Here is a 14557-nt window from a genome sequence, read left to right as displayed (position 1 = left end):
AATTTGTTAACAATAGTCAGGGCAGGGATAAATACTTCTCTAGGCCTCCTCATAAGTTTATCTGTCATGGGATTCTGTGTACAAAATAGGACTCTACTGATTAAAAACAAACATAAATTTATTTATTTATTTATTTATTTTATACTACATACATAAAATTGATAATCTAAAGTCAGCAGGGCACAGTGACTCACACCTGTAATCCCAGCACTTTGGGAGGCCGAGGCAGGTGGATCACCTCAGGCCAGGAGTTCGAGACCAGCCTGGGCAACATGGTGAAATCCCATATCTACTAAAAATACAAAAATTAGCTGGGCATGGTGACAGGTGTCTGTAGTCCCAGGTACTCGGAAGGCCAAGGCAGGAGAATCGCTTAAACCCAGGAGGCAGAGGTTTTAATGAGCCAAGATTGAGCCACTGCACTCTAACCTGGGTGACAGAGTGAGACTCTGTCTCTAAATAAATAAATAAATACAAGCAGTGGGTCTTTCTGGAAGCCTGTTGGCTAAGAGGGGGTTAGCATGATCAGATGAGATTGGTAAGATCATTAGCTCGTTGGCTGTTCTTTGATGGAGCATTCGGGGAAAGAATGAAGGAAGTGGGGAGACCAATGAGGGGCCTCCTTTAACTGACCAATGTCAGTTAAAGCTGTAGCAGTAACTTTGGTTGGACCTGGGGTGCTGGTGGGGAACACTGTTCTAATAGAAGGGCTCCTCAATAGTCTTTTCCTCAGAATTTCCTTAGTACTCTATGGACATCTGAAAACATATACCATCATGTATAGTCCTAAATACTCTTTTCCAGAAGACCATATGATTTATTAGCTCAGAGAGATGAATCAGCTTTGATGTTCAGAATTCATAGATTAGATATTCGTGGACATGCTTAGCATGTACAACTTAATATATGCCTTATAGTGTGCAAGCCTGTAGCAAAGCATGGCTTCTGCATTTGAGGTTTTTAAAAACTGACTTAACGGTATATGGAATCTTAAATTTTCCTAGAAACTGCCAGCTCATGAAAAAAAGGAATTCAAGTGGCCTTGTTGCAAACATGGTGTTGGTTTTATCATTGCACAATCAGCAATTTTATTTTGATGTTATTTGGGGGGAAGCAGTATTTTTGATTAGCAAGTAAAATTAATGTAGAAAACAAATACTGTGTTAACTATTTGGTATAATAAGGCATCTGTGCCATGTTGCATTTCAACTCATTAAATTTCTAAACTTCTAATTACGATAAGTTACAACTGTAGTAGGAAAACCAATCAAACTTGGAGTCATTGATAGCTTTAGAGAAGTAAAATTTATAGTAACTTTGGAATTACCGAGGAGACCTTTAAAATCTAATTTAGTTAAAAATTGAAATATACACAATATTTAAATTTTTTTGGTTGTAAAATTCACATTTATTGGGCACCTACTACTTAGCAAGTCTTCTTCCAGGAACTTTAACACAAATGAGTACCTTAATTCCTCACAGCTCTGTCAAGCAAGCAGTACTGTCCTCCACATTACAGATGGGGCACTCGAGGCTCCCAGTGGCCTATCTCAAGTAACACAACTGTAAGATGATAAAGCCACATTTGATTTTCATTGCTTTGTCACAAAAGTACATTCCTATCTTATATGACTTATGGCATTTAAAAGCAGAGTTTATCCAAGTAGTAATTTAAAAGATGTTTTTCTTTTAAAGTTTAAAATACTGGGTTGTAAATATAGTAACATTCCTGAGCTTAAGTTCAAGAACTCAACCATAATATGAGTTTTTACCAGTGTATTAAGCAAAAACATTTGAACATGAGCTAATTGTTATTAAAGGAAAACAAAGCCGGGCGTGGTGGCTCAAGCCTGTAATCCCAGCACTTTGGGAGGCCGAGATGGGCGGATCACGAGGTCAGGAGATCGAGACCATCCTGGCTAACACGGTGAAACCCCGTCTCTACTAAAAAAATACAAAAAACTAGCTGGGCGAGGTGGCGGGCGCCTGTAGTCCCAGCTACTCGGGAGGCTGAGGCAGGAGAATGGCGTGAACCCGGGAGGCGGAGCTTGCAGTGAGCTGAGATCCGGCCACTGCACTCCAGCCTGGGCGACAGAGTGAGACTCCGTCTCAAAAAAAAAAAAAAAAAAAAAAAGGAAAACAAAGACAATTTTTATGTTTTTATTTTGGATTTGCCAGCATCAAACAGGTATACCAAATATACTTTCGGAGAATGACCTAAGGCAAGGAAAAAAAAAAGGAAAAAATTGGTTAGACACTCTCATTTTCAGAACAGTGTTTCTTTTATTTCATCTTGGTCCTCTGAAAATGAAAGGTTTGCTTTGTTTGAGGCACACTTGCTTCCTTATTTCCCAATTTAGTATGAGAATTTATTAACGTGGGCCAGTTTGTTTTTTAGTGCTACAAAAAATAAATGCATTTGTAACAGGAGAGAACAAGAAAGTCAGGCGATTAACTTTTTTTTGTGAAGCTCACTATAGTATTCTGATTTTGATCAGTTTACATTTGTACTTTTTTTCCGTCACAAGATTAAGAGAAAATTGTTTTCAACTTCCTATTCCATACCTTCTCCACCCTGAGTGGCCACTGTAGATAACAAGACTCTAACCGGCCCTGGGTTCTCTCTTGCATCTCTGCTTTTGCCACTCCAGCACTTTGCTAGTCTTCTCCCTTGAATGTACCAACATCCCCTACATGGCTAGCTCTTCAGTGCCAGTTAAACTCAGCATTTATCAGGGAAGTTTTTTCTGTATTTGCTCCCCACCCTGCTCCCCCACCCCCCACCACATATGTCACCCTCAATTTCTTATGACAACGTAGGTATACCTTTGCCATAGTGTCCTGTTGTAATCATTTTCTTTACTGTCTTCCATGTGCGAGTGTGAGAGTGTATGTGTTCATATGAATGAAACCTCTTCACTGGCTGGCTCTTCATTCAGTCTCATGACCTGGGTTATACACTGTTTCCTCTTCCCATCTGTCTTTGGACAGCTCTGCTTAAGCTCATTAGGTCCAATTTGAGCTCTTTTCATTTGCACTGCCACTGTCCCCCTTATCGAGAGTCCTAACTCTTCTTTCTCCCTCACCTCTTCTACTAGTTGTGAAGTTCCATCATTTCTACCTTCTAAATATATCTCATATTTCATTCCTCTCTCTCTGCCCCCTCTACTTTTTACTTAGTTTGATCCTCATCGTCTGTCTAGAGTAGACTATTGTAGATCCTCTAACCATCCCCGCTTCCTCTCGGTCTTAATCCCAGTCTATCTTCCATATAACTGTCAGTTACCATCCTAAAATGGCAATCTGTTTGTATTTCCTTTCTAAAAGTCTTCTGTTAAAGAGAAGCAGGGAAAGTGGCTGGGACTGGTGGAGTATCAATTTGAGACATCAGGGTTCCTTGGCACCAATTAACCAATGTGCTATGTCATGAAAAAAGGCTTGGATCAGCAGAGGGATGGAAGTGGCAAATTTTCACTGGCTGCTCTATGGTTTACATACTAATGTAAATATTCTTTAGTCTAGGAGGCCAATAACAGTATCATCCCAGTTTCTCTCTCTACTTCCTGCTGAAGTCACCTAATTCTCCAGGTGTATGTGTCCCATGTTCACCAGTATCCATACATTCCATATTCCTCTCTGTTTCTTTGTCTTCACATACACTGTTTCCTCTGTCTGGAGTCCTTCCTACCCACATCTACCTTGTGAGTGCCTTTCAGATCCAGACTCCCATCTTCATCATGTGGCACGATGCTTCTCATGTAATAAATGCTAAGTAAACATTTATTGAACTTATTCACATTCCAAATGTGGAAATGATGTTAGTTGGGGCATCTACCCATTTCATAATTATTCTATGTTGTGGTCCCAGGGAACTCATGGAATTTGGTTGAAGCCTTTTATAAACTGCGTATTTTTTACTTAAGGCTAAAAGAGATTGAATCTACCCATGGGTTTCCTTAAAAAGGAATATAGCCAAGAGGATTAAAGTCAGGGTTCAAGGCCGGGCGTTGTGGGTCACACTTGTAATCCTAGCACTTTGGGAGGCCGAGGTGAATGGATCACTTGAGGTCAGGAGTTCGAGACCAGCCAGGCAATCATGGTGAAACCCCATCTCTACTAAAAATACAAAATTAGCTGGGTGTGGTGGCATGTACCTGTTATCCCAGCTACTCCAGAGGCTGAGGCAGGAGAATCACTTGAACCCGGGAGGCAGAGGTTGCAGTGAGCTGAGATCGTGCCGCTATACTCTAGCCTGGGCAATAGAACAAAACTGTCTCAAAACAACAACAACAAAAAAAGTATAAATGATTCCATATTGCTTAGGCATTAAGGATAGGTCGTTCTCCACCCGATTCCCCATCCATAGAACCATAGTCTTTTAGAGCTAGGAAAGGTACTAGGTCACAATAATTGGAAGTTGCTGAAAGCTTTGAGATTTTTTTAAGTGTTTGAAATAGGGGATTCCAATTCACATATGAAGTCCTTCTTTAATTAAAATGGCAAAATGGAAATTGAGATTTTAAAATTACACCACCAAACCCACCCAAAAAAGATACCTAGTGAATTTTGTTGGTTATTGCAAACAAAGTCTAGAGTTCAAAACATTGGTGTAAGAAATAACAATTGATTCATTTTATTTATTAGTGAAATTGAAAAATTGGTGATTGGCAAAGCAGTTAAGGTGTTGATAATCTATCATCATGAGTATTTATTGAACTACTACATCGTTTTAGACCCTGTAGAGGAGTCATAATTGTATGATATTAAATTTGCCCTTTTAAAACTTAAAATATTAGGCAGACATGGAGGCACCCACCTATAGTCCCAGCTACTTGGGAAGCTAAGGTAGAAGGATTCCCTTGAGCCCAGGAGTTTGAGGCTATAGTGTGCTATGAGTGCGCCTGTGGATAGCCACTGCACTCACTTGAGCAAAATAGCAAGACCTTGTCTCCCAAAATAAACAAAATCCTTAAAATGTTATTGGTCATATAAAGATGTGATAAGTGAAATAGAGAGCAATAGATGCTAGTATGCAAAATAGTGCATTCTGAAATATTTGAGTGTGTAATGGCATTTACATACCAAATCATATTTTTACACTAATTTCCATTTTGTGGAGGCAGCATGATTTCCTGGAAAAGCATATAGGACTTGCAGTTGGGAGGCCTGAATTCTGGACCTGACTCTTGATGCTAATTACCTGTGTGGTTTAGGGCAAGTTACTGTTTCCTCTTTGAAGTTTAATCCCCACATTTGTAAAAGGAATACTGGGTAAACTAGTTGAGGTTTTCTATCCCATCCAAGTCTGTAAACTGCATTTTCATGAAATCCTCTCAGTGCTAAAGATGGAATTTTAGGCAGTTTTGACAATCCCCTGGACTAAAAGAAATAGCAGATGGACTGTTCCTTTCAAAGTCCAGTCTCTGTTTAGTATATTTAGAAGTCTGTTTATGAAAACACTCATCTCTAGACAAACTCATTTGTCTCATTGGCGGTTCTGCATCTTCTTCCAAATTACTGACCTGCTAGGAATGAAGGTATGCCTCACTCACTGCTTAGCATTCCAAGGTGCAACACGTCAAAAAAGAAATTGCACCATTCTCCAAAGCACCTCACTCATAGCAGTGTCGTCCCATTCAATTAGAGGTGGCAAAGGCTGGCCTGGCTCCAAAGGAAGACTGTCAATTCCTCTCTTTTTCTGTGTCCACGCTTGGCAGGATGCTTCCTCACGCCCACCTCTCTCCCCCTTGCTGTGACTTTAGCTTCCGCCAGATGTCACACCGCTGCTTGTCACCGCCCAGACTCTTGTCGCTGATTTTGTTGTTTCAGTGTATTTATCACAACTGTTCTCTTTAGCTGTAAAATTTATGGATTTTCACACTCTTAATTTTACTACAGTGTTTCTTTTTCATAAGAGAGGGAATATACAAGGAGTCATATGCACAAGAGTTGGAGGGAAGGAAACACTTCATCTAACTTAAGTAAAGTTTGCATGTGTGCAGTGCACATCCCCACCCCCAAATATACAAGAGTCTAAAGTGGCACTGAGCTCAGTTCTGCAGGGCTCAGTTGCTCAGAGGTACTTAAGAACTCTATTTCAGTCTCAGAAAGAAGTACATAAGAGATGTGCTTATTGGCCATTTCCCCTCTCTTCTTAAATTTGATCTTTTAGTAACCAACAAAAGTTGGACAATTTTATTGGCTCTCTGTAGCCCACTTCTTGATCTTACTATCTAGTCAAATCTGTTGATAATGCAGTCAAATCCTAAGAGTGGTGGTGGTAGTGTTGTGGTAATAGTCAATCTGCATTATTACAATTTATCAGGCATTGCACTGAGCACTTTACATGTATTTATCTAAACCTTACCACAACCTTATAATGATGGGTACTTTTATTATCCTTACTGTATAGATGAAGAAATCTCAAAATGACCTAAATGCACTTCACTGTGAAAAAATAAACTCATATCACATACTCATTAAAGGAGGAAAAGATACATATGTCTAGTTTTATCCTCACCCTACCCTCACTGCTTTTTATTAAGAGGCAAAATTTTGGTGGTACCTCATGCTAGAAGCTAAAATTCATTTTGAGTCCCAGGATGGTTCATTTAAAATATTTTCTTTGTATATCAATTAGACACAACTTTAAACATGTTGGTGTTTGCATTGCAGACCATCGATGGTGATTGCCAAGGCCTTTGGGTAGAGAGTATCTTAGCTAAATGTTTGGGTTCACTTGAATGAATGTTTGGATGTTTAGGTTAATTCAGTACTATATATAATGTTCAGTCTTAGCTTATGCTGTGGAAGAAGCCTAGTCTTGTATGTTACAGTTCTTCCCCTCGGGGACCTCATAACTTTGTCTTACTACTTAGACTTACTATCTAAACAATTAGAGTAGTGGAGACAACCAAAGGCTAGATTATATCATGTACAGAATAGAGATTTCATTTTAAAAGATTCTTGGTAATCTTTGCAAAGGATTACTTTGTAAGAGATTCTTTGTAAAGAGGATCCCTGGCAGTGCTCTCATTATTGATTAATGTTTTCATTTCCCCTGAATAATTAGGCAAATCCTTAAGTATGTAATATTGATCATGGGGAACAAAGGGAACTGATGAAAAAGTGTCTAGAAAGTAGCTTTACCACTCAGGATAGACATATTTACAAGGGAAGAAATGACATGGTTAGGGAGGTTGACCAAGAAGTAGGGATGCTCTAAGTGTCTAGTACAAATGCTTGTGACACTGAACAGCATTACCTTAGGGCCTCTGGAAAGAGTCCCAGGAATGAGAGAGGAGGAAACTCATTTACTGCTTTTCTACCATGTGTCAGGCACTGTGCTGGGCACTAACATCCCTCCATATCCCTTTATGAAGACACATAGGAATTTCCCTCATATCTCAGTGCCAGAAGTAATTGGGCTTCTCCTGATACTTGCATTGTTTATAGAGTCTTTACTGTTTCGGGCATTATACGTATTATCCACATGCATTATCTTTTGGAATCCTCACTGTAGCAGCCCTTTGGTAGTAGGGATCATCCCGTGTTTTAAATGAGAAATTAAAATTCAGAGAGATTAAATGACTAACTTTTCTAAAGTCACAGTCCAACTCTTTCTTATTTATTTATGCTATTGGTCCCCTCTTTGTTCAGTTCTGAATGCCTAGCCTATATCCTAAGCTTTTCTTTACTTAGCACCCTGTGTCTAGAGGGAGGTAGAAAGAGAAGAACCCAAGCCTAGCAAAAAGCAACAATAAATGTACATTCATGGAGATGCTGGCAGTTGACTTAAACTTGAACCACTTCTCAGAAGTAGCACTTACTGCTTTCTCACATTTGTTTAGTGACTTTTCTTTTTATTTGGTAGAAATAGGGTCTTACTCTGTTGCCAGTCAGGCTGGAGTGCAGTGGGGGCATCATAGTTCACTGTATGCCGGGGCTTAAGGATCCTCCTGCCTCAGCCTCCCAAATAGCCACCTCACCTAGCTTTTTTTTTCCCCCATCGAGACAGGGTCTTGCCATCCTACCTACGCTGGTCTTGAACTCTTAGGCTCAAGTAATCCTCCTACCCTGGCCTCCCAAAGTGCTGGGATTACAGGCGTGGGCCACTGTGCCCAGCCAAGCCAGAGATCTTTGGTGGAGCATTGTGAGAAGAATTTCACAAACTGCAAGTTGTTGCACAGATGTATTGATTTAATTAGTCTAGATAACACCATTTATTTATGCTTAAGCATCTCACACATGCAAAAGTTGATAATTCAAAGTCACACAATAATTTGTGAGTTATCTTCAATACCAGGAGTTGTAGCTTCTGAATACCAACTTTGGTAAGTGTACGTGTGCGTCAGATGCCTAAGCATGAGTAAATGATACTATATAGACCAATTAAGTGATGCAGTTTGCTTCTGGAATTCTGTTGACATCCTTTTTCATCTAAAATTTTCTGGTAGTGGATTTTAAATAACATTTATTGTTCTAAACAATTGAATCTCATAGTATGGTCAAGATCTTCATTGAAGACAAAACATCTGGGTTCTGCTTGTTAAGGCCTCTGAGTATCTGGGGGAATACTTAATATACCATTGCAACTTGATGAAATTGTCTTGGCTAACTATACAGCGAGTGTTCTGGCTAGTTAGTAGAGAAGAGTAGAGTTTATCCTCTTAGCAAAAAGATTTAACTTACTTTGTGATAGGTAAAAGACTGTATTATTAATTCTCTTGGGGAGGGAAACCAGTTTCTCTTTGCTATTCTGCCTCTCTTCCTCCCTCATTCTGTCTTCTAATTTAAACTGTAAGAACACCAAGATATTCTATGTCTGCCAGATTTTGCAGTACTGTTTTCACACTTGTATATAACTAATAGCATTGTTAAAATCTGGAGCTAATTAAAGCAGGTTTGTTGTTGTTTAAAGTGATAAGCTTTCAAAAACAGACTGGGATGTAGTTGATATAGTAGGACTTTTGGTAGCATCTTTTCTTCCAGAGTTTGGGATGCTTTACCATTATTATTTTTTTTCATTATATTCCCTAGAAGATAGAAAGGAGAAAGATTAATTAACCCAGTTTTACATGTTAAAAAAAAACCCAGAAGCTCATAGGAATTAAGTTTTTTGCCTAAGGTCAGATTTACTAAGAAAGTACTCAGAATGCACAGAGAATTCCAGAGCTTGGCAGAGTGTAGCACACTACTCATTGGGAAATACGATAGGTAGATGATGATCTTCTCAGAAGTCTTGACTGCTGGTCAACTTACTTCTCTCTGGGACTACCCACTGTCTTATCACTAAAACAGAAACTTATTTGGGGGTGAGGACTACTCTGTAATCTCCAGGTGATGTTAGGAATCCTTCCTACTTAGCACAGCTGGCTTAGAATTCCAATTAAGTATATAACATGAGTTTCCTGCTAGGCACGATGGCTCAAGACTGTCATCCCAGCACTTTGGGAGGCCAAGGTGGAAGGATTGCTTGAGCCTAGAAGCTGAAGACCAGCCTGGGCAACATAGTGAGACCCCATCTCTCTTTTTATTTCTTTTTTTTTTTTATTTTGGAGATAGAGTCTTGCTCTATTGCCCAGGCTAGAGTGGTGCAATGGCACCATCTCGGCTCACTGCAGCCTCTGCCTCCCAAGTTCAAGTGATTCTCATGACTCAGCCTCCAAAGTAGCTGGGATTACAGGCTCGTGCCACCACGCCTGGCTAATTTTTGTATTTTTAGTAGAGACAAGGTTTCACCATGTTGGCCAGGCGGGTCTCAAACTCCTAACCTCAAGTAAGCTGCCTGCCTCAGCCTCCCAAAATGCTGGGATTACAGGTGTGAGCCACCGTGCCCAGCCAAGACCTCATCTCTTAAAAAAATATAATAAATTAGCAGGGCATGGTGGTAGGTGCCTATAGTCCTAGCTGCTCAGGAGGCTGAGGTGGGAAATTCGCCTGAGCCTAGGAGTTTGAGGCTGCAGTGAGCTATGATTGCACCACTGCACTCCAGCCTGGGCGACAGAACAAAATCCTGTTACTCCCCTCCCAACTCCTCCCCCCCAAAAAAGCAAAAACCGTGAGTTTTTTAAGGCTGCCAAGTGGCCGTGTTAATCAGTGTTCAAAGAATGTTAAATGCCACTTTTAGGACCATTAGCTGTTACACTTCATGCTTCATAATGAGGTGTCTCACTTACTGTGCGTTTAATTAAATACATACACAAATTTAGGGATGAGGACATATCCATGGGCAAGGCCTGCGTACTCCCCGCTGAAGTAAATGCAAGAGGAGAAACACATCCTGCAGAGAAAAAGAAAGCCATATAAAATCGAAGTCCCACCCCTGATGCCTCGGGGCATCAGACTGAATTTAACATGGTAAATGGCGCAGCTGGTGTAGAAAAAAATAATCATCCATTTGGAGATGAAGAGCAACGCAGACTCGGTCATGGTTCTCTATAAAACTCATGTTTTTAGATTTGCAGGTAATACAAAGAAAAGATACCTATAAATCCAAGTTATAATTATTTTTTATTGCTTTTTATTTGTCTCAAAATTACTTTTCAGTTAAGTCTGGTGATTTGACTTAAATATTTGAGACTTACTATCCCTCCCACCCCATGAGTTGTTTCTTTTCTCTCTCTTTCTCTTGTTTTTTGAACCCAGGCTGGAGTTCAGTGGCACAATCACGGCTCACCGTAGCCTTGACCTCCTTGGCTCAAGTGATCCTCCCACCTTAGCCTCCTGAGTAGCTGGGACCACAGGTGTGCGCCATCATGCCCAGCTAATTTTTTAGTGTTTTGGTAGAAACAAAGTCCCACTATGTTACCTAGGCTGGTCTCAAACTTCTGGGCTCAAGCAAGCCTGCCACCTCAGCTTCCCAAAGTGCTGGGATTATACCTCTGAGCTACTGCACCCAGCTATAAGTTGTTTTTTTAGTAGTGGGCATACAGTTTACCATTTGGGATTGGTCCAGATGCCCAGACTGAGTTTGTTTATTTCATTTGATGTGGTTGGAGCATCTGCTTTTTTCAGTCCGTGGCCTGGCACTCTCAGAATTGTTTATTGGTTTCAACCATTAGGAATGACAAAAGAGCACCTATGCTTTGCCTTTCCAGTGCTTAAAAATTTTTTTTTTGTTTTAAATTTTTGTGCGTTCATAGTAAGTGTATATATTTATTGGGTATATGGGATATTTTGATACAGGCATAAAATGTGTCATAATCACATCAGGGTAAATGGGGTATCTCTCACCTCAATCATTCCTCCTTTGTGTGACAAACAATCCAATTATACTCTTTTAGTTATTTTAAAATATACAATTAAGCTATTATTAACTATAGTCACTCTGTTTTGCTATCAAATACTTTTGAAGAAGTGCTTTTAGGCCGGGCGCGGTGGCTCAAGCCTGTAATCCCAGCACTTTGGGAGGCCGAGACGGGCGGATCACGAGGTCACAAGATCAAGACCATCCTGGCTAACACGGTGAAACCCCGTCTCTACTAAAAAATACAAAAAACTAGCCGGGCCAGGTGGCGGGCGCCTGTAGTCCCAGCTACTCGGGAGGCTGAGGCAGGAGAATGGCGTGAACCCGGGAGGCGGAGCTTGCAGTGAGCTGAGATCCGGCCACTGCACTCCAGCCTGGGCGACACAGCGAGACTCCGTCTCAAAAAAAAAAAAAAAAAAAAAAAAAAGAAGTGCTTTTATACAGGTTCTCATCCGTGGACTTTAAGAAGGTGGCAGCTTTTTCATATACCTAAAGTGCTCCAAATGCCCTTCTGTTCGAAGAGAACAAGCCGATATCCCTTGGCCTGTTACCATACTCCAGGTCCTCTAGATTTCCCTACATTTTTACTTCATTGTGATTTACTCAGTTGCTGCTAATATTTTCTTTCTCTTCAAGAGTCAGAATATTCTCATTTGCCATGGGAAGAGATGTTGGTGTTCTGTTTTAGTTATCACTTTACCGTATCTTTTCTTTGCAGACCCCATATCATGTGAACCTCCTCCTGGCTGGCTATGATGAGCATGAAGGGCCAGCGCTCTATTACATGGACTACCTTGCAGCCTTGGCCAAGGCTCCTTTTGCAGCCCATGGCTATGGTGCCTTCCTGACTCTCAGTATCCTAGACCGATACTACACACCAAGTAAGTATTAACACTCTAGGGAGGGAGCAGTGGCAGAGCCCTGCCCTCAGCTGCTTCCCAGGTTTGTCCACCCTTGGAGTTGGGTGGCAGGGCTTGAATAGGATAGATCCTAAGAAGCACAAGCAGGTCCCCCTCTGGAAGCTTCACTCTTCTGTCGGTCTTCCAAAAGCTGATGTAAGTCCCATTTTTTGCCAGGCAAAATGAGATAGTACGTATCTCTAGAGCTGGGTTTTGTTTCGAAGGAGGTTTGGAATAGATGTCATAGTGAATAAAACATTTTTATTGGGTTCTAAAGCTCTTCAGTTCTAAGAGTTCAAGTTTTTTCACTTATTTTGCTTTGCCTAGATGCTTATTGGCATCTCAGTAAAGGATGAGTGGGTAAAGCAAGTAGCTGTATATTTGTTTTGAACTTGCGAGGATGAACAGGTCCCCAGCATGTCAGCTGAAGGTTTCTTTGCTTAAACATCAAAGCTTTCTAAGGCTACAAATCTGAACCTTCCCTTGGTTGTCACCCAATGGCTGCTCCCTCTTGAAAGAAAAAGCTGTCGCTCTGCTTGTCCATAAAGCGTCAGCTTGGCAAAACTTCTGATACAGGGATGCTTTTTAAAAATTTTATTTTGTAATTGACAAATAATAATTGTACATATATTCATAGAGTACATCATGGTGTTTCAATACATGTAAACAGATCAGGGTAGTTGGTATATCGATCATCTCAAACATTTATCATTTTGTGTTGGGAACATTTAGTATCCTCCTTGTAGCTATTTGAAACTATATATTGTGAGCCATAGTCATTTTACAGTGGTATAGAACAGTACAGTACAGCTTATTCCTCTGTCTAGCCATAATTTTGTATCTTTTTTTTTTTTTTTTTTTTTTGGTTTGAGGCAGAGTCTCCCTCTGTCACCCAGGCTGGAGTGCAGTGGAGTGATCTCGGCTCACAGCAACCTCCGCCTCCCAGGTTCAAGTGATTCTCGTGCCTCAGCCTCCCAAGTAGCTGGGATTACAGGCATGTGCCACCACGCCTGGCTAGTTTTTATATTTTTTGTAGAGACAGGGTTTCACCATGTTGGTCTGGCTGGTCTAGAACTCCTGACTTCAAGTGATCCACCTGCCTTGCCCTCCCAAAGTGTTGGAATTACAAGAGTGAGCCACTGTGCCCGGCCAATTTTGTATCTTTTAACAAATGTCCCCCAGCCCTTGCAGAGGATTTCTCAGCCTCTAGTATCCTCTATTCTACTTTTTACTTCTATGAGATCAGCTTTTTTAGCTTCCACATATGAGTGAGAACGTGCAGTGTTTTAACTTTGTTCCTGGCTTATTTCATTTAACAGAATATCCTCCAGTTCCATTCATATTGAATGACAGGATTTCCTTTTTTATGGATGAATAGTATTTCATGGTGTATATCTACCACATTTTCTGTATCCATTGATCTGTTCTCAGACACCTAGATTCCATATCTTGGCTATTGTGAATAGTGTTGCAGTAAACACTGGGGTGCAGTATTTCCCCAGTGATATAGTGATTTCATCCAATATAATGGTTTTCTTTCTTTTGGATAAATTCCCAGTTGTGGGATTGCCAGATCATATGGTAGTTCTATTTGTAGTTTTTTGAGGGACCAACATCCTATTCTTCCTAGTGGCTATACTAGTTTGCATTCCCACCAATAGTGTGTAAAGAATTTCCTTTTCTCTACATTCTTGCCAGCATTTGTTATTTTTTGTCTTTTTGATAATAGCTATTCCTAACTGGGATGAGATGTTACCTCATTGTAGTTGTGATTTACATTTCTGTGATGATTAGTGATGTTGAGCATTTTTTTCCCATATATTTGTAGGCCATTTGTATGTCTTGTGAAATGTCTTTTGAGATCATATGCCCTTTTTTTTTTTTTTTTTTTTTGAGACGGAGTCTCGCTTTGTTGTCGCCCAGGCTGGAGTGCAGTGGCCGGATCTCAGCTCACTGCAAGCTCCGCCTCCCGGGTTTATGCCATTCTCCTGCCTCAGCCTCCCGAGTAGCTGGGACTACAGGCGCCCGCCACCTCACCCGGCTAGTTTTTTGTGTTTTTTAGTAGAGACGGGGTTTCACCGTGTTAGCCAGGATGGTCTCGATCTTCTGACCTCGTGATCCGCCCGTCTCGGCCTCCCAAAGTGCTGGGATTACAGGCTTGAGCCACCGCGCCCGGCCACCATATGCCCATTTTTTAATTGAATTTTTGTTCTCTATTGAGCTATTTCAGTTCCTTATATTTTCTGGATGTTAACTCCCTGTTGGATGAGTAGTTTGCATGTATTTTCTCCCATTCTGTAGTTGCCTTTTCGCTCAATTGTTTCCTTTGCTATGCAGAAGCATTTTTTAGTTTGATATAATCCCATTTGTTTATTTTTGCTTTTATTGCCTGTGTTCATGAGATTATTCA

At 40.6% G+C, this 14557-nt stretch overlaps 1 protein-coding gene across 1 annotated transcript in view; it reads left to right on the top strand.

Annotated features, from left to right (window-relative positions):
* Positions 1-14557, top strand: part of PSMB2 (proteasome 20S subunit beta 2) — a 39354-nt gene that overhangs the window by 20788 nt on the left and 4009 nt on the right. The window contains exon 4 of the mRNA XM_003891577.3: positions 11967-12129. Within this exon, the coding sequence (XP_003891626.1) occupies positions 11967-12129 (163 nt within the window). The remainder of the gene's footprint in view (positions 1-11966; positions 12130-14557) is intronic.

Source organism: Papio anubis, chromosome 1 (genome assembly GCF_008728515.1).
Source record: "Papio anubis isolate 15944 chromosome 1, Panubis1.0, whole genome shotgun sequence".
In the NCBI taxonomy this organism is placed as follows: Eukaryota; Metazoa; Chordata; class Mammalia; order Primates; family Cercopithecidae; genus Papio; species Papio anubis.
Note: the sequence above shows the minus strand (reverse complement) of the source record. Positions and strands in the feature narration are given on the sequence as shown.